Source organism: Scyliorhinus torazame, chromosome 11, assembly GCF_047496885.1.
Source record: "Scyliorhinus torazame isolate Kashiwa2021f chromosome 11, sScyTor2.1, whole genome shotgun sequence".
Taxonomy (NCBI): domain Eukaryota; kingdom Metazoa; phylum Chordata; class Chondrichthyes; order Carcharhiniformes; family Scyliorhinidae; genus Scyliorhinus; species Scyliorhinus torazame.
The window spans coordinates 109,719,599-109,742,933 of NC_092717.1; the positions used below are offsets into that span (position 1 = coordinate 109,719,599).

General features: G+C 48.7%; 1 protein-coding gene across 3 annotated transcripts in view; it reads right to left on the bottom strand.

Moving 5' to 3' along the window:
- Positions 1–23,335, bottom strand: part of c11h8orf34 (chromosome 11 C8orf34 homolog) — a 701,484-nt gene that overhangs the window by 53,001 nt on the left and 625,148 nt on the right. For all 3 annotated transcript variants that reach the window (XM_072467615.1, XM_072467614.1, XM_072467616.1), the window contains exon 12: positions 18,914–19,392. In XM_072467615.1, the coding sequence (XP_072323716.1) occupies positions 18,914–19,392 (479 nt within the window). The remainder of the gene's footprint in view (positions 1–18,913; positions 19,393–23,335) is intronic.

The following is a 23,335-nucleotide window of genomic DNA, read 5'->3' on the forward strand; positions in this document are numbered from 1 at the left end:
GGCTAGAATTGAACCCGGGTTCCTGGCGCTGTGAGGCAACAGTGCTAACCACTGTACCATGGAGGCACAGTGGTTAGCACTGCTGTTCATCTCAGATACATGGTGCGTCCATGACCTGCCTCATGTCGCAGGTTGCACATTCCACTCGGCCAAACTGACCTGCCATCCCCTAATTTTACAAGCTATTTATTCCAATTGGAATAAGCAGAATAACTGAGCAATTACTCGCCAATCAGCTTTCCCCCGTAATAAGGTACTAGAGGCTGAGGAAAGCTAGAAAGTGAAAGGATCACCTCCTTCCCTCTTCATCAAACTCCCTCACTGGATAAATGGTTTGACATGTTTATATCAGATACACCAGCAAGACTAATATTTACTCCACTGGAGCAGTGAACTTCAGGAATTGTGTGTGTGACATACACAAGCACTCTGTGGAACATTAATAATTTGTATGAATTTGGATGCTCAATCAGTTGCTGGGAGTTTAAAAAGCTGATAGGGGAGCAACAAACAATTGATCCACCAAAATTCACCCTAGTCTATCAAATTAAAATATTCTTCTGATAAATTATGAAAACATGCTATGGCTTAAATACTGACTGTAAGCTCACAATTTCTCACAACTGATGATATAATAATGGACCTTCAGGATGATATTCTACTCAATAATTAGTATATGGTTTGATGTTAATATACTGTAGAATGCTTTACATGGCCATCTGAACTTTCTCAGTTTGCTATGTTAGTGGAGATACTAATTCATTTAAAATAAACAGATTAAAGATCCAGCCAAAATAGCATCGGAAAAAAAGTTCTGTATAATTATTCTGTATAATTTCAAGGCCCGAATGACATGATCAAGTGGGTCACATGTCTGAAAAGAAATTGGAGCAGTTAAACAAAAATAAAATGACACACTGGTTTCCATCTTAGGAAACAATTTTCACTTGAAAGAATGAAAGGTTAATTTTATAACATAAATATATTTTACTCAGTGTAGTACCATCAAATAAAACTGCCGAATCCATCCTTCAAAAATGTTTTTTACAAGTCTGCACAAGCTCACACATATTCATTGAAAAATGGGAATCTTTCAATATTATCCATTCTGGAAAGTGAACATTATTCTCGATGTTAAAATGGACTTGCATTTGGGTCACTCTTCCTGGTGGTAAATTTCATTTCCTGATGTCAACAGCTTTGTGAGTCAGTGAAGTACATGGCGTATCAGCATAGTTGTACACCACTAAAAAACAGTATATCTATAACCATTATTTTGACTCCGATTGTACTGCAGTCATGATTGAGAGCACTGAAGATGGCCTCAGGCTGACGATAGTTTCTGCAGTGTTTTGAGTTGCTGCGGGAAACGTGGGAGTAGATTATGAATTCTTTGAGATGACATGATTTATTGCTTCGGGTATAGTGTGTGATGTACAAGGCTATAGTTGGATAATCTTGATTTTAGGGGAGTGAATGAGAAGTTAAATGAGCGAAGTGTGCAAAACAAAAGATAAAATGATTGGGACATCAAAGTTCTCATTATATGTGTAGTAATCCAGGAGACATGAAGATAAAGGTTAAATAAAATGTATTTTAACTCAAAAGTAAAGCCTCACCTGCGGCGTACAACACTATTGTGCCAGCCTGGGACTAATAGGAACTCCCAGTCCGGGGTCTGGGACAGTATTTAAAGGCTCAATAGTGAGTCCCAGCAGACCAGGCCTCAGCCCGTTACCATGGGAACCCGTACTCAATAAGCCCCACAGGGAGATCAATGAACGACTCCTCATGGTCTTCGTGAGGGTTATCACAATATGTCAGCTTTGAATACTGTGCTGTTCCGTCCATTTGAAAGAGAGGGATTTTAATTCTCCCTAGCCCTGCTCCATAGCTACTTTAACACTGCCATGTTCTTAGGGAGTGGGTAGATGATGTTAGGGAGTGGGCAAGTGGTGGTAGGAATGGGATGAAGTGGTGGTGGTTTGTGATTGAGTTGCCCATCTGACTCAAGGATAAATACATGTAAACCTAGGCATATGATGCAATTAGAACACCAATGTGATGTTACTGTCTACTGAGTGGAACTCAGCTGCAGATGTGCTGCTCAGTAAAATATGGCAGGCACTCAGTGGAGGAGTCCGAGAGTTCAGAGTCCCATAAGGAAAATTTGGACTGTCCCTATTTTGTGCACCTCCTTCTTCTCAATTCACATGACCCATGAAAACATGCCCCGCTCACTCTGGCAATGTCTTTGACTGCCAGCCTGAGGTCATCATGGGCTCAAATCCAGCAAGCTACCTTGGGGCATCCATTTTGGGCAAGCAGTTCCTAAATCAATTTATAAACAGAGTTTTACCATTGTACTGGAAGGAAATCTGACAACTAATTAGCAAACTGCAAGTTTCCATGAACAGTAATGTGATAAATGCCCAGACATTCGGCTTTCATGGTATCCGGGGTAAATGTTTCTGAGGAAACCAGGAGAACGTCCCAATTCTTTGAAAATCGCCACAGATTCTCTTGGTTGGGATTTCCCATTGGCTGACATCGAAATCGCGAAATGCTCCAAACCCCAAAATCGTGGCGGGCGTTGATTTGACTCCAAATCACAATTCTCCATCACCTTGTCAATGCGTTCCGGAACGCACGTACAGTAAACACCATTTGCATATCATTAGCGGGTTCTCCTCCTCCTCCGATGGGCGAGTTCCCGACAGTGTGGTGCACTTGTGCTTTTAAGAATCGTGAAACCAGCGCTGTGGCTTAGGAGGTGGAGAGAGAGGAGGTAGGACACAGAGAGGAGCGACTGTGGGTTGCTGGGCCGGACACTGGCCTGGGCGGTGGGGGTGGTGGTGATGGAGGGAACAGGCCGAGTGGCTGGGGTGACCCCCGCATGGGACTGGGGCGGTGTCCAGTCAAAGGCTGCCATTACCGCTGCCTGCAAGGCAGCCATCTTGCTGCACACCCCGATGATCACCATCCTTGATCACTGGTTTTGCAGAGTGACACCGGCCGTATGGGTGCCCCCACCCCCCCACGCCACCCTCCACCATACCTCCCCTTCAAACATTGCGCAGCAGAGGGCCGATGTGCTGGAGGAGGAACACCAGGCCTCGTCCGACGAGGAGGATTGGGGGAGGGCAAGGATGGGCAGGACATGGAGCCAAGGCAGGCATGGGAGGCTGCATGGGGTGTGCGTCAGGGCCAACGCGCACGAGACACTCACGCCTAAAGGTTCACCAACTGGGAGGGGGACGGGACTGGCCAGGGGCACGGACTGCCCATCCCACCTCCACACACCCTCATTGGGGTGACGGTGGTGGGGATGGTTGGGGGCTTATTTTTTATTAATTTACAGGATGTGAGCATCGCTGGTTATGCCAGCATTTATTGCCCATCCCTCGTTGCCCTTCAAAAGGTGGTGGTGAACTGCCTTCTTGAACCACTGCAGTCTTTGAGGTGTAGGTAGACCCACTGTGCTGTTAGGGAGGGAGTTCCAGGATGTTGTTCCAGCGACAGTGAAGGAACGGCGATATCTTTCCAAGTCAGGGTGGTGAGTGACTTGGAAGGGAACCTCCAAGTGGTGGGGTTCCCAGGCATCTGCTACTCTTGTGTTGTCCTTCTGGATGGTCGTGATCGTGGGTTTGGAAGGTGTTGTCTAAGGAATCTTGGTGAGTTACTACAGTGCATCTTGTAGATGGTACATACAGCTGCCACTGTTCATCGGGGGTGGAGGGTTTGAATGTTTGTGGAACGGGGAGCAATCAAGCGGGCTGCTTTGTCCTGGATGGTGACGAACTTCTTATGTGTTGTTGGAGCTGCGCTCATCCAGACAAGTGGAGAGTATTCCTTTGCACTCTTGACTTGTGCTTTGTAGATGGTGGACAGGCTTTGAGGGGTCAGGAGGTGAGTTACTCGCCATAAGTTTCCTAGCCTTTAACCTGTCCTGGTAGCCACAGTATTAATGTGACTACACTAATGTGGTTAGATCCTCTCCTGTAGGAGATGGTCATTGCCTGCCACTTGTGTGGCATGAATGTAACTTACAACTTGTCAGCCCAAGCCTGGATATTGTCTAGATCGTGCTGCATTTGGACATGGATTGCTTCATTATCAGAGGAGTCCCGAATGGTGCTGAACATTGCAGTCATCCGCGAAGATCCCCACTTCTGACCTTATGATGGAAGGGAGGTCATTGATGAAGCAGCTGAAGATGGTTGGGCCTAGGAAACTCCTGCAGTGACATCCTAGAGTTGAGATGATTGACCTCCAACTACCAGAACCATCTTCCTTTGTGCCAGGATGTCAAGGGTAGTCACTCTCACCTCCCCTCTGGCATTCAGCTCTTTTGTCCATTTTTGAACCAGGGAGGGTAGAGGGTGGGGAGTCCAGGCCACCCACAACGTCTGTCCATTCACCCCCCCCCCCTCCTCTTCCTCTTTGGCCAGCAGACCAGCCCACTCCTCACACCCAATGGCCCCCAGGCTACTCCATGGGACGTAGGTGTGAGCGGAGCTGTCCCCTGAGGCTCCACTGCCACCTGGCGCTGCCAGTCCTGGAGACCCACTCTGGTCCTGACCAGCGTCCGCATGGTTGTGACCATGGAGCACAGGGAATGGGCCATCTCCGTCTGCGACTGCGCCACATCACCCATTGACTGTGCCGCCACCTTCTGGGTTTGTGTCACATCAGCCAGTGACTCTGCCATTTCCCTCTGGGACTGGGCCACCTCCCTCTGTGTCTGTGTCACGTCGGCCAGCACTTGGGCAATGCCGTCAACATTCCCAGCCATGGCCTGCTGTGACTGGCCAAGCTCAGAAGCTCCACTGCGACGTCCAGATGGCTATACCACGTGGTTGCCTGTGAGGCGGCAACCCTGCCCTGGGCCTCAGCCAGCGCTCGCACAGAATGCCCGAAGGCCTTGGACATGCTGATTCATAGCCAAAACCGTAGCCCCCAATGACTCCATGCGGTGTTGGCCTGGGTGGCACGCATGGTCGGCACCATTTCCTGCTCCTGCACGTGGTTGGACTCCTCTAACTGCGCCTGCAGGTACTGGATGCTCACCAACAACCCCTCATATAATCCCTTATTGTGCGACTGCACCTCCACGATTGACGGGAATGTCTGCTCCAGAAGCCAATACCCATCTGAACGGTAGCTAATTCCTGGGATCGGCCTGCCCTTCGACTGTCCGCCCCCTCGGGTGTTCCTATCTCCACCTGCTGTATCAGATCAGCTGTGTGGTGCACACCCGATAGTGTCCCAGGAACCTCTTCACTAAAGTGCACAACCGAGGTGAGTGTCTCTGGGATGGTGGAGGGTGTTGGAGACAGCTGTGATGAAAAGTTAGTGTCATCCTCCGACTCTAGCTCCGGGATCTCCTGAGTCTCAATGGAGGGCTGCCATCCGAGCTGCTTTCATTGCTGCTCGGCACACAGGAGTGGGGGGGGGGGTCCGGTTTTGGCACTGGCTGGGGGCAGGGGATGCCGGATGGACCCGCCCCATCTCCAGCAGCTCCTGCAAGACACAAGACAAGACGCATGATTAGACTGCATGGTGTGGGTGGAGGTGGGGGGTGGTGTTGGGTGAGGGAGGTGTGTGGGTGAGGGTGGTGCTGGGATGGGAGGTTGGTATACGCGTTACAGGGAACCGCAACTAAGCGGGGTCTCACTCCCTCGTCCGCGGCCGAGCTCTACCTTAGCAACCTCCCTTTCCTCCAGACCGCTGACCGCATCCAGGACCTTCTGCTCTGTCACGGACCAAGCGGTCCCCCTCCTGGCTTCTCCCACTTTCCTGCGGTTGTTGGCGGCATTCTCATTGGGATGGGGGTGGGGGGGGTGGTGGTGGTGGCGGGGGAGAAAGAAAACAACAGGGGGGTGGGGGGGGGGGCGGGAGAGAAAGAAAACAACAGCGTTAGAAAGACCGATGCATGCAGCGCAGGGGTTGGGTAACTGGTGGCCTCAGTGGCCACGGCACCCAGCCATGGCGGCTGGTATGTGTGCCGGCATGTGGTGCAGGGTGGGGGTTCTGCTGCCCTCCAGGTGCGGGGGGGGGGGTGTTGGGTTACAGGTCTGTGGGACGAGAGTTAGTGCCAGGGGCACAGTGCTGCCGACTCACGCTGGCCGCCCTGAGGAGGTTGTGCAGTTTTTTCGGCACTGCTGGTCGGTCCAGGCGGTGTTACCCACGGCGCTCAATGCCTCTGCCGCCTGCACCCTGACACGATGAATGGTGGCAGCTGCCAGCCTCCTTCCTGGGCCGGGGTACAGGGTCATCCTCCACAACGTCCAGGAGTGTCTTCAGCTCAGTGTCGGTGAATCTTGGGGGTGCGCATCTTGCTGCCATCTTGTTGGCTGGGGTGGTGTGTGTGGGGAGTGAAGTGTGTATATGCGGCTGCAGCTTGTCGGCCTCCTGAGTGTTAATCGCAAAACCGGCAAATCTGGCACCGTTGCTCATTGGAATCGATTGTGTTCCACATGGCGCCGGTGCTAGCCCCTTAACAGTAGCAGAATCAGTCCAGGTGCGGCGACAGTTTTGCTGTTGTGGAAGTCTCAGAAACGGAGAACCCCGGCTCTTATGATTACATGAGGGGGAAAATGAAGCCTTAGTTTCACATCTGTACTGAATTGTTAGCCTAAATTATATGTTGAAGTCTTTGGCGTGAAACTTGAATCTTTGAACCCATGACCTGAAGACTCAGAGGAGAGAATGCTACTGCTGCGTCAAAACTGAAACTTTCATTTCACAAACATTGACATTGACATTACTGTCTCTTAATATCAGTCAGCCATATCAGGATGGCATTAGCATTAAAGTCTTAGTTACACAAACATTCACATCAAAAACATTCAGATCTGAGTAAAATACCGCCTGGAACCTATCACTAACATCACAGCAGAATAAAGTCCAAAGAACAAGCTTTCACTAAAGATGATGATGATAAGAGGATTTGAGAACAATATGTTCGCAATCTTATGCTAGAACTCCATTAATGTAAACTGATCGGCCTTAGCTCTGATACGAAGAAACATTTATTTTAAATTGTTAAATTTAAAGAGAAAGATGTCAGTGTTTAGAAATATAAAAGTAATTCAGGTACCCAGTGTTAGTATTAAGCACTCCAAATATATTAGATAGACATGTGCAAACCGTGGCTGTATTCGTATCAAAGCACATGTGCCTTAACCACAGCCTCAGTAAAAAATGTTTTTAAAATTCTATGAAAACACTTGCATCTGTATCAAGTGAGATTCCCCACTCTTCATATCCTTGTGGTTTCTGTGTGAGAGATTTTGGTCCCAAATCTGCGATTCTGGCATGTCAGGATGGATAGAATAGGAACCGGGAGCTGCTAGAGTTTGTAAGGTATGGGGAGGTTTATAGGATAAAAATTGTTTTCCTCCCAGTTTTGGCTCTGGGGGTCGGAATTTGTGATTTGCCCATGCCCAGTCCAGTTGAGGCAGCATGCAGAGTTTGTGCTATCTTCTCATAAACGTGATTGCAGCCTAGCATGAGCTGCACTCCTGCCTGTCCTGTGACATTATGAGAACTGTAAGGGTTAATGTTATGTCTGAATCAACCACTAGAAGGAGCTAGATGCAGAACTATATTAAGCATCGATGCTAAGTGTTCTGGGAGAGTGTTGAGGAGAAGGCTAGGAGAAAGACTGTAGGAAAGCTAGTGCGAGTGAGAGCAGATCATAGTTATTGCATTAGTGTACAGATTAGTGGTAGATGAGTGTCGATTGTATATTTATTGTCAATTGTTTATTATTTAGAAGTAAGAAGTTGAATTCAATTAAGGAGTGCAAATAAATCTTTAGCTTTGTTTGATACAAAAGCTAGTTGTGATCTTTCTGAACACTATGCAAACCATCCTAGGATCTGAACACAAAAAAATGGTTGAATGCTGAACAAGGAGCCTGACAGCATGCAAGGCTAGAATGTGTCCCAACTGCCTTGCAGTTCTTTAAGGCAGTGTGTTGCTCTTAAAGAGGAGCCAAACTCTTCAGAAAGAAACTGCTGGTTACTGCGTGTAGTGCAATTGCCTGAAAGTTGGTAAATGAACAAAACACCTTCAATGGAGAAGGCTCTCAGGTTCACACATACAGCACTGCAGGACACAGTGATGGAGGTTGACAGGACAGGAGAGCTTTCATCGGGGCCCTCAAGGACCACCCTCAGAAGAAATGGGTGCAGGTGGCCATGGAGGTAAACTCCCAGAGTCTGGCTATCAGGCTCTGGCAGCAATGCTGCAAGAACTTTAATGACCTCATATGCATGGTCAAGGTCAGTAAATACAACTTCCAAGGATATCTCATATCCACAGCTCCACCAACCTCTCAATACATCAATTACCCTGCAACAGACCCCTGCAATCAGGAAGTAGGTCGAACATTCAGACTCCAACTCAACTTCATACAGGTTCTAATGAAGCAAGCCTCAGCCCCACCTCTTGCAGCCTTCACATGATTCCAGCTATTCAACCATGGTAGGTATGCCACCCGCACATAGTGCGATGTAATCACTGATAAGAGTATCATTGAGTATGATGCAATGTATTTGGATGATGTCCCTGTCATAGTTGAATAACTGGCATTGTGTGCAAGCTGTGAGACACAAATGTGAGATTTGCAGAAGTGCCAAGTTAAGGTAAGTTGACCCGAGTAATGTTAGAGGTGACTGATAGGAGTGTGGTTTATTGAATAATGTATGAGGCTAATGGTACAGTTAGTGGGATTTTGCTTTTAAATATGAATTCACTCACCTTGACTATTCACGTGAGGTCATTAAACTTCTTGTGCCACTACATCCAGGTCCTTGGGCTGGACTCCTGACAGTGACCATCACAACTATCTGCTCCCACTGCATTCGCAGAGTTTATCTGGAGTACCCCTTGGCTGCCCGTGGATAGAGAGTCTCTCTCCTCCTCTGCAATTCCTCCATCAGGCGTTCAGTACAGTGTCAAGAGAAATTTAGAACTCTCTTCCTCGTTGTGCCATAATTCCCTGTTCTTTTTGATCACAGTCTCCAATTCTGCAACATGTTTTAGCACCATTCTCCAGCCAGAATGCACCTCCCCTTTAAAAGGCTGGTTTTAAGTAATGCAGGCTAGCTTTAAGTGGTTCTAGCCATACACAATCCTGACCCCACCCCTTGTTCAGGTGTGCAGTCATTCAGTAGCATGTTTAGTGTTTGCTGAACACAACTATCATGAAAGTCTGCAGTCAGCACAAGGTCTGCATACTGCCTGCATTGGAAGCAATGGATGCTGTTTTATTACACAATAGGAGCAGTTATTTTCCACAATATATAGTGGCTGTGTTAACCACGGGTACAAATCCTGTAATGGCTGCTAAACGTCACGAGTGGTCAAAAACAGGGACGAGATTCTCTGACCCCGGGCCGGATCGGAGAATCGCCGGGGGGAGGGGCGGGCGATTCATGCGACACCGGTCCGCTGATTCTCCGTTGTCCGGAGAATCGGCACCATTGGCGCCGGCGCGGCTCTTGTCGGGGGGCCTCTCTACGTGGCCTCCCCCGCCGACTCTCCATGCAGGATGGGCCGAGTGGCCGCCGAGATGGGCCGAGTCCCGCCGGCGCCGTTCACGTGTGGTTGTACTCGGCTTCCATCCTGCAGGGGGCGGTCTGGTGGGGGGGGGGGAGGGGGTCCGACCCCGGGGGCGGGGGGGAGGCCTCTACCGTGGCCTGGCCCACAATTGTGGCCTACCGATCGGCGGGCCAGCTTCTCCTGGTGGGTGCCTCTTTTAATCCGCGCGGGCCCCTGTAGGTCTACTCAATGTTGCATCGGGGCCGGCACGGAGAAGGCAACTAGCACGCATGTGCGAGTTTGCACCGGTCGCAGCGCGCATGCGCAGACCTGCGGCGCCCGTTTGAAGCCGCTATCGACAGCTGGAGCAGCGTGCGTTGCTCCACTGCAATGCTGGCCCCCTGTAGGGCGCAGGATTGCTGATCCTGGGGGCCTGTTGATGCCGTCGTAAAACCTTAGCCTCAGGATCAGAGAATCCCGCCCAGGATTTGCATCCGCGAGATTTTGCTTCATGCCCCTCTCCGATAGCGCAATCAGGTTCATGCCCAGGAGGATGCAAAACTGATTAGCATGCATTAACATGTCATTAGCGGGCATCACGAATCAACTTATGGCCCCGATGTATCTTCCCACCCATCAGCCGTGACGTCACACCGGCGCGAATTACTACTGCTTTTCCAAAACAGGAACCTAGCGCCATGACCTCTGAGAGGAAGGTTATAGATGGGCACAAAGTCACCACTATCCACCAGGGAGGCTTAAGAGGGCACTGGACAGGTCTGGGGGTGGGGGTGGGAGGCGAGGGGGGCAGTAAGATGATGACTGTTGGGGGTTGGAGTGACCTCTTAAGGTCTTAAAGTCCATTCTCAGAGGCATTAACGCTCATCTGTGGGTGTCTGTGTGGGTGGGGTGTTCTCTGGAGCATATGGGGAGGGTAGATGTTTTGAGGGTGGGGGAGAGCCTTGGGGCGCACTGAACTTGGAGGGGGGTGCTCTGAGGTTGGGGGAATCTGTTCTGTACCATGCAGCCTGGCCAGCTGGGCTGGGCTGGGTGGGTGTGTGCCCATAAGGCAGTGCTAATTGGAGTTCCCTCCTTGGGATAGTGAGGGGGGGTGAGGAAGCCCTTCTTACCATCAGTTCCCCACAGCGCCATATCCAAGGCAGAGCCTCAGCCCTCAACTCCTGCCTGTGCAGTTCTTTGGGTCCCTAATCTCCCTTACCAATGCCCACCTCACTATGCAAATGTCCACCTCTAGATACGACGATAAAACACTTGTTCCTCCTGAAAGAGCCTCCAGTGGTTCTAAATGAATGGGAAAGAAACTCTAGGCTGATGCCCAGCCGCGAGTCTGAGTGGGAGAGTGATAATTCCAGGAACCACCCTGTTTTGTATAAGACACTGGAATTGTGCGAGTGTACGGGCATTGCACGCGACGTTCTGCAGCAGGCTGCTCCTAGGTAAAGATGGCCAACTGGTCAGGGCATGGTAATGAGCGTTGGTGGTAAACTAATCTCTGTCTCTTCCCTCGTAGGTTTATTTTGGATATACCGATGGAGTCAGTAGAGCTTGCTGTTATTCTCATCACAACAATGGAGGAGGAAAGACTTCAGCATCAACATAGGCTGCACTGATGCTGGAGATTCACACTGAGGACCAGGGGGCCACAGGCCATGATCAGCGGACAGAGACCACAACAGCCAGTGAAGACAACGCAGACACGCGAGACTCTACCATCGTAGGCTCTTGTTTCTCGTGCTCTCCAAGACCATCTGCCAGCGGAGACCTCTGCCGTGTCCTCCAAGACTTGGCGTCACGTGGCACAGAACGACACCCGCTATTTTTGGCCGTTAAGGTCAAGGCAGCACTAAACTTTTATACAACTGGCTCATTTCAGTGGTCCACCGGAGACCTTTGCGGCAGCTCCCAGGCATCTGCACATAAGAGCCTCAGGGAGGTAATGGATGCGAACTTTGCCAGGGCAAGAGACTACATCCACTTTTACCTGGAGCAGTGAGCCAGGATGACCGATCCACGGGGTTTGGGCAAATAGCTGATCTGCCACATGTGCAGAGAGCAATTGATTGCATCCATGTGCCTCTCCATTCCCCACGGCATCAGGATGTACCTTTTATCAACCATAAGGGATTCCACTCCCTGAGTGTTCAATTGGTCTGTGACCACACCCGGCACATAATGCAGGGAGCGACCATGACAGCTTTATCCTTGGTCAGTCCCAGATCCCGGACCCTTTTGAGGAACATCCAAGTATATAGGAATACCTCATAAGGGACAAGGACCCATGCTGATGATGCCAGTGCGGAGGTCAGAGACCCGCTACAACGAGGCACACACTGCAATTCATGCAGTGATAGAGCAGACAATCAGTATCCTTAAGATGCGCTTCCATTGCCTGAATAGGTCAGGTGGAGTCCTGCAGTTTAGCCTCCAGAGGGTCACCAACATTATGATGATGGACCGTACTACACCCCTGTCCTCTTGTAAAGAGTGCTGGAACTCACCAGCAGGGCCAGAACCTCCCAAGTGGGGTTGGTGACCTTACCGGAGGGTCCCCTGCCCACCTGCAGGGTGGTTCGAGAGCGATTCGCTCCTCCAAGGCATCCAACATTAATGTCAGAGCCCTCTCTGTTAACCGTGGAGCTGGAATCTTAGCTGCCATGCTCTAGGCTTGACTGCGAGCAAGTGCTGTGGGCCCGTTTAAATGTAGCACCTCCTTGATTGAACTGTCCAGATGACCTTCAGGGCGGGTGAATCGGACACACAGTGCCACGGGCATGGCGTTTTTCATGTGGGGAAACGTTTTCCCCCCAAAATGTTGAAGGAATCTGGTCTAGATCGCACCGACAGGGCCGGAAGGATTCACATTCACGCTTAGAATGACACTCGTCTAATTTTGTAGCTGTACTCTGACTGACTGAAATAATGGGCTTCTGTTGCATTATCAAACCTAACTGACTGTTCCAACCTTCCGCTTTTTGATCAAGGTGCAAAAACATCAGCGTAGTTCTCAAAGAGTTAAAGTACCAATAGGTTTCCAGTTAAAATTGAAAACAGGCACTGACATGGCTCAAACCTTACTGAGGGATATCACATCTGAATGATTTTCTCCATACAAATTACCACATGTTTCTGTTTTTAACAAAATCACAAAGTTCTGCTGGCATTAAATGCTGTGCAAGAAGGTTGCTTGTGAATGAAAGCTGGAAAAAGAAGGGGGGGGCTCTGCCCCCGATGATGTCTAGAGCGCTGATTTCCCTGATCCTGAAGCAGGACAAGGATTCCCTACAGTGTAGGTCTCACTCTTAAATGTAGATGCAAAGTTGCTGCAAAGATTTTGGCCATGAGGATAGAGGACTGTGTACCGCAGGTCATACACGAGGATCAGACGGGGTTCGTGAAAGGGAGGTAGTTGAATACTAATGTACGGAGGCTCTTGAATGTTATAATGATGCCGGCGATGGAAGGGGAGGCAGAGATAGTGGCGGTGATGGATCCGGAGAAGGCCTTTGATAGGGTGGAGTGGGGATACCTGTAGGAAAGGTTCGGGTTCGGCGCTGCCTAACCTCTGTGGGTATTATTGGGCCGCCAATGTGGCGATGGTGCGTAAGTGGGTGATGGAGGGGGATGAGGCGGCATGGAAGAAGCTGGAGATGGTGTCCTGTGTCGGCACAAGCCTGGAGGCGCTGGTGACGGCACCGCTGCCGCTTCCTTCAACGAGGTATACCACAAGCCCGGTGGTAGCGGCTACCCTCAAACTTTGGGGACAATGGAGATGTCACAGGGGGGAAGTGGGGGCCTCGGTGTGGTCCCGATTCGGGGGAACCACCGGTTTGTACCGGGGAGTATAGATGGAGGGTTTCTGAGCTGGCACAGGGTAGGTATTAGAAGGATGGGGGACCTGTTTGTGGACGGGAAGTTCGCGAGCCTGAGTGAGCTGGAGGAGAAGTTTGGGCTCCCCCCAGGGAACACCTTCAGATATATGCAGGTAAGGGCGTTTGTTCGGGGGCATCTGGTGGAGTTCCCACTGTTGCTGCCACGCGGGGACCAGGACAGGGTGCTGTTGGGGGTGTGGGTTGGAGAGGGGAGGATCTCGGCAACGTATCAGGTGATGCAGGAGGAGGAGGAGGCCTCGGTGGAGGAGCTAAAGGGTAAGTGGGAGGAGGAGTTGGGTGAGGAGATTGACGAGGGGATGTGGGCGGATGCCCTGGGGAGGGTGAGCTCTTCCTCCTCTTGCGCGAGGTTCAGCCTCATAAAATTTAAGGTGCTGCATAAGGCTCACATGACCGGGGCAAGGATAAGCCGGTTCTTTGGGGGTGAGGACAGGTGTGTTAGGTGCTCAGGAAGCCCAGCAAATCACACCCACATGTTCTGGGCTTGCCCAGCGCTGGAGGACTTTTGGAAGGGTGTAGCGAGGATGGTGTCGAGGGTGGTAGGTTCCAGAGTCAAGCCGGGCTGGGGGCTCGCAATATTTGGGGTGGCAGAGGAGCCGGGAGTGCAGGAGGCGAAAGAGGCCGGTATTCTGGCCTTTGCGTCCCTGGTAGCCCGGCGAAGGATTCTTCTTCAGTGGAAAGATGCAAGGCTCCCAAGCGTGGAATCCTGGATCAACGATATGGTGGGGGGGTTTATTAAATTGGAGAGGGTGAAATTTGCCTTAAGGGGATCGTTTCAAGGGTTCTTCAGGCGGTGGCAACCGTTCCTAGACTTCCTGGCAGAACGTTATAAGGTGGTCAGCAGCAGCAGCAACCCGGTGGGGGGGGGTTCGTTTTTCTTGAGTGGATGTGTATTTTTGCCTTTGTGTTGATGAAGGCTGTTAATTTATTATTTATGTATGGGGGGGGGGGTTCTTTTCTTTCTGTATTTTGTTGTTGATATTTTGTGAAAATTTGAATAAAAGTTATTTTTTTTTAAAAAGTGAATGGAAGCTGGAGCTTGGAGTTAATAACACCAAGAATCGAGGGCCAAGAGTACTCTGAACTCTTTAAAATTAAAAAAAGTAAAGAAATAACGAACTGTCCACAGCTCAAATACAAACGTAACCAGCTTAAATAATGCAGGAGTTGGAACATGCAACCGGACATGTGCAAAAAAGAATTACAGTACTACTATCACAGTACTAAAAGAATTACAATACTCACTGCTAAAGGAACTTACCATTAATTTTCCCAGAAAACTGTCACTGCAGTGGATTTTCTTCCATGATGTTCCATCCAATGTATTGGGCTGGATTTTATATTTGAAGATTGGTGTGGTGTTCTTTGTGATACTGTTATCTGGATGGTGTCGTAGTGTTCACAACGACCACAGAATCTAAGTTTATTAACGAAGCTAACTTTTATTTACACTACTTAAATTAAGCTCAACCACTTACTCCTATAGTAAACAATAATTATAGTATTCTACACTCGACTAACACTAGCCTCTACACTCTAACTGTACTCTATCCTCTCTAGATCTCTCATATGCACTCTACTCCGGCCTTCCCTCTCCCAGAAGCCTGAGAGTCAGTGCTTTATATAGTACTGCATCTAGTTCCATCTAGTGGTTAATTGTAACATGACATTAACTCTTTGTTTACTGAACATTTCTATGTCACAATTGGGACTGCTATTGTCCTGTTCATGTGTTAAATCCTGCGTGATGGTGTCAGGTTGCAAAATCCACGTCAACATGACGGTTTCCCATAAAACAGCAAGTGGGCCGTTGCCAAAATCAGCAGACCACCCACCATTTTAAAAAACATAATTAACAGGCATTGAGCTTGTTAACAAGTCAATTTGCCCCAACATTACACTGTCCATGGAATAATGCAGTTGGCGTATTCAAGTCAGGAATGTGCTTTTTCACATCTGAGATGAAAAAGCAGGAAGGGGGCTGGGCGGACATCCTTTGGGAAGGGTGTCTTGTGGACATTGGGGGCACCACTCCCCCATGGCTATACCCCACTTTATAGCTCCTTGCTTGGCCTCCCTTCTCCTCAAGAATCGTCCCCCCACTGGGTGCACCCCCCCCCCCCCACCAAACAAAAGTCCCAGACGTACCTGGGACCAGGGTCCATTGCTGTCTTTTTTGTCAGCCCACTACTGAATACTGGCATTGCTGGGACTGTTAGAGATGCCAGCCAATCCATTGACAGCAATACGCCCCCCCCACCAACCCCCCCCCCCGATAATGTTTCATTTGGTAAAATGTATATTCACAAGCACAAAATATACTTCCACAAATATTTATCTGTCTGATTTAAGATTAATCTGAATTCTTAAAGCCTAAAATTGCACACATTTTTCTTATTAAATTCAATTTATGGGAATTCTCTGACTGTGAGGATAAGTATTGAGTATCTGACTGATATGTTGGAAGGCTTTTGCATGTCTTTGGATTCTTTATGAAACTGCTGCACAGAAACAGGTTGATTTTCTATGCCTTCTACTAGTTTTTTGTACTGTTAACATGTTTGTGCTTCATGAAAACAATTCTTGAGCAACATCAAAATTGATGTACTTGTTGAATAGATTTAAGATTTAAGATAAAGTCAACGGAAAGTTCAGTTTGAAACAAATGAGTTTTATTTTTCTAATGGGACTGAAAATCTACATGGGTTGTATCCTGGCATAAATTGCAGGATGTGCTTAGCGAGGTCCTCCAGCCAGCACTGACCTTGCCAAAGTGTGTGGGGATCAAAGGTCCTCCCTTCATTTGAATAGCCTGGCAGCCAGCCAAGACACTCAGAGCATATTTGGAGCAGATGCCTGCCCGCACTGTGGCTGACATGTACTAGGTTAGTAGAATGCAATCAACCACAAGCATCCCTTGGTATCTTTTTCACAGAGGCAATAACAATGACCCGGGATTTTCCGGAAGTCAATGGATGTTTTGCTGGTTTGCCGAATTTTCCATCCCGCCCTCGATGGGTCCATCGTGAGTGGGATCAGAAAACTCCAACCAATGGGCGAACATTTCCGATTTTTATTCTCTGGCTTTTCTTGGCCAGATACTGCAGAACTTAGAGAAAACAAAATGCGGCAGACATCTCTGACACTGTCATGCTGGCGGAGCAAGGCCTCATTGCTGGCTCTGTACTAAAACAAGCCTACTCCCACAACCCTTCCCACCCCCACACGTGAGCACTGGGGAAACCAGGACCCCCCCCCCCCCCGAGTAGTAAGTGTGCGATCGCTGCCGGCTAAGTCCTGGGACTGATTGCTTCCAGGTGAGGAATTAAGATGGCATTTGAGATACTTGCCATTATTAGCTGAGGTATAGAATAAAAGAGATGGGAAGTTATTATGGAGCTGCATGTAACACTCCTCAGGCCACAGCTAGAGTACTATGTGCAGTTCTGGTCGTCACACTATTGGAACGATGCGATTGCACTAGAAAGGGTGCAGCGGAGATTCACCAGGATGTTGCCTGGGCTTGGATGTCGCAACTGGAAGAGAGGCTGGGTAGGTTGGGGTTGTATTCTTTAGAGCAGAGAAGGCTGAAGGGGAACCTCATCGAGGTGTAGAAAATTATGAGGGACATAGCTAGGGTAAATAGGAAGAAACATTTCCCCTTAGTAGAGGAGTCAATAACCAGGGGGCATAGATTTAAGGTAAGGAGTAGAAGGTTAGAGAGGATTTTTAAAAATCTTTTCACCCAGAGGGTGATGGGAACCTGGAACTCCCAGCCTGGAAGGGTGGTAAATGCCGGAATCCTCACAACATTTAAGAAGCATTTAGATGAGCACTCGAAATGCCAGAGCATACAAGGCGGCAGACCAAGTAATGGAAAATTGGATTGGAATAGATTCTTGATTGCCAGCACAGACACAATGGGCCAAAGGGCCTCCCTGCATCCCCCCCACCCCCACCCCCGCCCCACCTTCCTGATTCTGGATCCTTTGGTTAGGCACTGAATGCCTTTGAACGAGAGACCGCGGCCAGGATTCTCCGAGCCTCCGTGCCATAATCGCGCTCGACCGGTTGGGGGCCATTGAAAGAGGCCCCCGCAGTGATTCTCCGCCGGCAACTGGAAGTGGCTGAGTTCCCGCCGGCGTGGTTTACTCATGGCTCCACCCGGTGGGCACTCGGAATGGCAGCTGCAGACTCAGTCCGCGGCCGCCTTGGTTGGGAGGAGGCGAGGGGGGATCCGTCACCGGGGAGGGGGGGCCTCCAGAACGGCCAGGCTCGCGATCGGGGCCACCGAACTGTGGACGCGCGCGATCTGGGGGGGGCCTATATTGTCGTGGCCGGTCCACGGTGTGGGTCCGCCATGTTGCTCAGGGCCGCTGCCGCGTGCATGCGTGGACCCCCGGCTGGAAGCGCAGGGCCCTGTATCGGCAGCTGGAGCTGCGAGGAGCACTCAGGGGTCCTGCCATCCCCCCTCAGGTAGGAAAATCACTCTGGACTGCGCCCGTTTCCCGTGGGCGTGAGGACATACCCCCATTATCAGAGAATTCCGTCCCTCGTCTCTGGAGCCCACAAGCAAACACACAGATTTTGCTTGTCATGCTCCCCTCACGGTGAGCCTCCCAGCAGCAGTGGGAGGTGGCCCTTAAATGGCCATTAATTGTCCACTTAAGGGTCTCAATTGGCAGGAGGATGGGAAGATTACCCATGGGTTTTCCTGCCATGGACTTTTAACTGGAGTTGAGGGGGAAGGAGGTGGGCTCCCCACCCGCCACCCTCGTGCCTGATTAAATGCCCCCAATGCCAGAACAAGATTCTTCTCATGTAGTTATAGAAATGATGTGAGCATCACATTTGAGATGAGGTGTAACAACATCAGGCGGTCAATAGATGAATGAAGATTAATGGTGGAGCCAGCAAAATAAGAATATTTTATTTTCTGTAATTAATACTGTTATTTTTCATATCCCATGTGAAAGTAAGTGTTCAGGTTGTTCTTTCAAAGTATGCTTGAGCATTCCTTGGCAACATTGCAGGAAAGCAATGCTTCTCGTTAATATCGATTTAGGTTGATGTAGCTGCAGAGATTACATCAAAATGACACTCTGGGCGGGATTCTCCATCCCGCCAGCCCCGTTTTTCGGCGTGACGCACCTCACCGGCAGTGGGATTCTCTGTTCCCGCAGCCAGCCAATGAGGTTTCCCATTGTGGCCACCCCCACAACGCCGGGAAACCCGCGAGCGTGGGTGTGCTGCCGGTGAAGTGGAGGATTACGCCAACAGAGAATCCCGCAGCCTTTCTCCAAAGTTTCTTTATATTTTAATTATTTTCTGACAGTGTTCTCATAAATTAACTTGCATGGTAAAAATGTTAATTTCCAAATCTAATTTGCAACCTGCTTCACTCTTTTAATAATTTACTCCCAGCGATCAAAATAATTTATATATTCTCTCACCTCAGACAAATGGCTCCTTTGTGAAAGATTCTCAGCATTTACATCAGCCTGGTTAACTGGAGAACTAAGGCGTCTGCCAATTTGACTGAGAGATGTTGCCATTCGATTTGGATTGCTGAAGATTTCTTCTTTACCGCCAGGATTGTTAGAAATTGCAGTTTGAAATAATTGACTGCTAGGAGTCCCAGGTCTACTTCCTTGTGCTGATGGTGTTTGAGGCCTGTTAAACTGGCTGTTGGGAGCCTGAGGTTGACTGTTTTGGTTACTGGAGCTCTGTGGTAATTTATTTCTTTGGCTCTGAGATGGAATTTCTTTCCCAAAACGACCTGGTGGTGTTTGAGGTCGAGAACTTTGGCCCAGTAATGTCTGCGACAGATTTCCATGGTAATTTGACATGTTTAATTTACTTCGGCTATTCGAACTCCGCTGCATTTCCGATTCAGTTGTTTGTGCTATGGCAGCAAGATCCTTGTCGAGTTCTACAATAGGAACAGTTTTGTTTTCTTTAGTCATAGAGCCAGACAACAGTGAAATGAACATTTCAAGAACATCTTTCTAGTTAAGTAAGAAGTCTTACAACACCAGGTTAAAGTCCAACAGGTTTGTTTCGATGTCACTAGCTTTCGGAGCGCTGCTACTTCACCTGTCCGAAAGCTAGTGACATCAAAACAACCTGTTCGACTTTAACCTGGTGTTGGAAGACTTCTTACTGTGTTCACCCCAGTCCAACGCCGGCATCTTCATATCATAGAATTTACAGTGCAGAAGGAGGCCATTCGGCCCATCGAGTCTGCACCGGCTCTTGGAAAGAGCACCCTACCCAAGGTCAACACCTCCACCCTATCCCCATAACCCAGTAACCCCACCCAACACTAAGGGCAATTTTGGACACTAAGGGCAATTTATCACGGCCAATCCACCTAACCTGCACATCTTTGGACTGTGGGAGGAAACCGGAGCACCCGGAGGAAACCCACGCACACACGGGGAGGATGTGCAGACTCCACACAGACAGTGACCCAAGCCGGAATCGAACCTGGGACCCTGGAGCTGTGAAGCAATTGTGCTATCCACAATGCTACCGTGCTGCCCCTTGAAAGAATATCATCTTTCTAGTTAAAATTAACATGAAAATCTTTCTAATTAAAATTAGCTGCAATGAGAGATATACAGAGAAAGGGAGTCAGACAGGACAAAAAAGCAGGAAGAAAAGCACACTTAAGAAAATGCTGCCTGAGTAATTTCATGATTACCTATTGTTTTTAAAAATTGGCTTGTTCGGAACTACAGAAACCCTTGGAATTATTTTATCAAATTTCCAATTAAGGGGCAATTTAGTATGGCCAATCCACCTACCCTGCACATCTTTTAGGTTGTGGGGGTGAAACCCACGCAAACATGAGGAGAATGTGCAAACTCCACACAGACAGTGACCTGGGGGGAAACCCTTGGAATTTTAAGATACATTTTTTGTGCCACTTTATTTTTGTTTATCTTTACTTGGAAAAGTATGTGAAATTGGTAATTGAATTATTCTTCCTGCATGGGCATATAAATGTATGTTAATTGAAAAATAGGGTTATCAATATAAGGTAACAATATCAAGCTCCATTTCCAAATCACTGAAAAGACCTGCCACTTCCTTGAACTTGTTTTCCCGATAAAGTATGGAGCTCTCGGCATATACTATTCAAGCAAATTAAGAACATCATTGAAATAACTGGATTAATAAATGCATCTACCCTAATAATGTTTGTCAGTACTTACAGTTAATACCAAAGTATGCAAAAAATAAAAGGATATCAAAATTAATAGTGATTTGTCTCATTTGAAAAGGGCTGCCAACACTGACATTCCCTGTGTAATTGAGAAACTGATGGTTGAGCTAGATGGAATTCTGAGTTAGTGTGAGATAGGACATCCATAGTTTGAGTGACTCATGGGTCATTTTATGTATGCTGCATTTCCTTTTGTTGATTTATTGGTTCGTTCTGCTGCATTTCGCTTACTACAGCTAAAAAAAATAGTTTACAACCACAGTTAATAAAATAGAACTAATGCACATATCGGAATTGGACATTTTATCTGAGGGCAATGTTACAGATTATCGTACTCTGACTTTTTTATTCTTTCTAGGGAGGTGGGCATCACTGGCTGGGCCAGCATTTGTTTCTCATCCCTAATTGCCCTTGAGGAGGGAGTGGGAGTTACCTTCTTGAAGCGTTGCAGGCCATGTGGTGTAGGTGCAGCCACCGTGCTTTTAGGGAGGGTGTTTGTGGCTTTTTACCCAGCAACGGTGAAGGAACAGTGATAATGTCCCGAATCAGGATGGTTTCGAAACAACTTGCCAGTGATGGTATTCCCATGTATCTGCTGACCTGTCCCTTTTGGTGGTAGAGATCATTGGCTGGATTCTCTGTTCCTGAAACTGTTGATACTGGGGCAGGATTCGTGGAGTTCCACGACAGCAAAACTGCCCCGCACCTGGACCGATTCAGCGACTGTTAAGGGGCTAGCACCGGTGCCACGTGGAACACAATCGATTCCAATGAGAAACGGTGCCGGATTCGTGATTGACATGCGGGAGGCTGACAAGCTGCAGCCGTATATACACACTTCACTCCGCACACACACGAGCCAAGCCAACAAGATGGCACTGATTGTGCTGGAGGACGCCCATACGGCTGATGGGTCGGCTGGGGCCAGAGGGCACCCAGGGGAGTGGCCTTGGGGGACACCCATATGACCCATGGCCCTAAGTTCACAATGAGCAGTCAGCGGCGTTCACAGTTGCATGGCTGCCTTGCAGGCTGCAGCAATGGTGTTGTGTGCCCATCCACCTCGACCCCACAGTCCACCTGCTGGCCACCTACCGATACTCCCCCCGGCCCTGGCAGAAGCCCCTGGTCAGCGACACAACTGTCAGAAAACGTTGCCGATGTTGGACACTTTCTGTAACCTCTCCGTCAGCAGCCACGGCACCTGTTTCATGATATTTAAAAGCACAAGTGAACCTCACTGTCGGGAATTCGGCCCATTGGAGGTAGAGAATTGCAGAGACACCAGAGAATACCAGATGGGACCCGCTAATGATATGCCAACGGTGTTTACTGTACGTGCTTTCTGGAACGCAATTTCGGTGTCGGAACCAATTCTCCACCCAATCGTGTTTCCCGATTCCGGCATCGGCTGACGGAGAATCCCGTCCCATAGGTTTGGAAGATGCTATCGACGAGATTTGAAGAGTTGCTGCAGTGCATCTTGTATATAGTGCACACTGCTGCTACCACGGCACATCTGTGGTAGAGTGGTGGAATGTTTAAGATGGTGAATGGGGGTGCCAATCAAGTGAGCTGCGTTGTCCTGAACGGAGTCAAGCTTCTTGCGTGTTGTTGGAGCTGCACTCATTCAGGCAAGTGGAGAGTATTCCAATACACTCCTGACTTGTGCTTTGTAGATTGTAGACAGGCCTTTGAGAGTCATGAGATGAGTTACTCATTGCAGGATTCCCAGTGTTTGACCTGCTCTTCTAGTCACATTTTCCATCCTTAATTTGAGCAGACCCTGGAAATGTACAAATTCTCCACCTAGATGGCTGGTCCAGTTCAGTTTCAGCTTCAATTATAACCCCCAGGATGTTGATGGTGGGGGATTATGCAATGGTATTCATGAAGGGAACTGGCAATTCCCTGAACATGGCCTCAGATAGCACAGGAAGTAGAGCTGAGGGAAATGGTTTTGCGCACAATGAATTTCTTCAGTCATTACCTCCTTATTGCCCCATGGAGCCAATACACAGGTTAGCCAAGGATGGAAACTGGGCCTGGCAGGGTTGAAATCAAACAATGGAAAGTTTTAGTCAGGCCCTGTTGGAAAGAAGACAAATCAGTCAAATGGCCTATACCTACTGGATGGCCACAAAGAGCTCCCACACCCACAGTGGCCTGTTGGTTCCATGTTTCCTGCTTTCCTTTCTGCATCAGGAGCCCAACACACTGGGATGTATGCCCTATAATAAATTATATCTTTACGGATATCATAGAATTAACAGGCATGGTATTGTTATTGCCTGATAGAAGATTGTTTCTTTTCTCTCTATGTTAACAAAATAGTTCTTAGCAACCAGTGACAGAGCCAAACAAAGGCCAAGGTGAATGGTGCTCTCAAGGGTCTCATATTGGAGTCTCCTGGTACAGGTTTCCGTGTTGATCCGACAGAATCTTGTTCCCTCTTTTCGAGACCAATGTCTGGCAAGAGTTAACTAATGGCACCCAGCATTAGCTGAAAGATGCCATTAGGGTACAACGATGGACAGGGGGAAAGTTTAAGTCCTTGTCCTTGGTATTTTGTCAGATGGGATCAAACAAATGATCCAACATGGGATAAGCCGCCAGAGCCTAGAAATAAAGTAACTAAACGTGA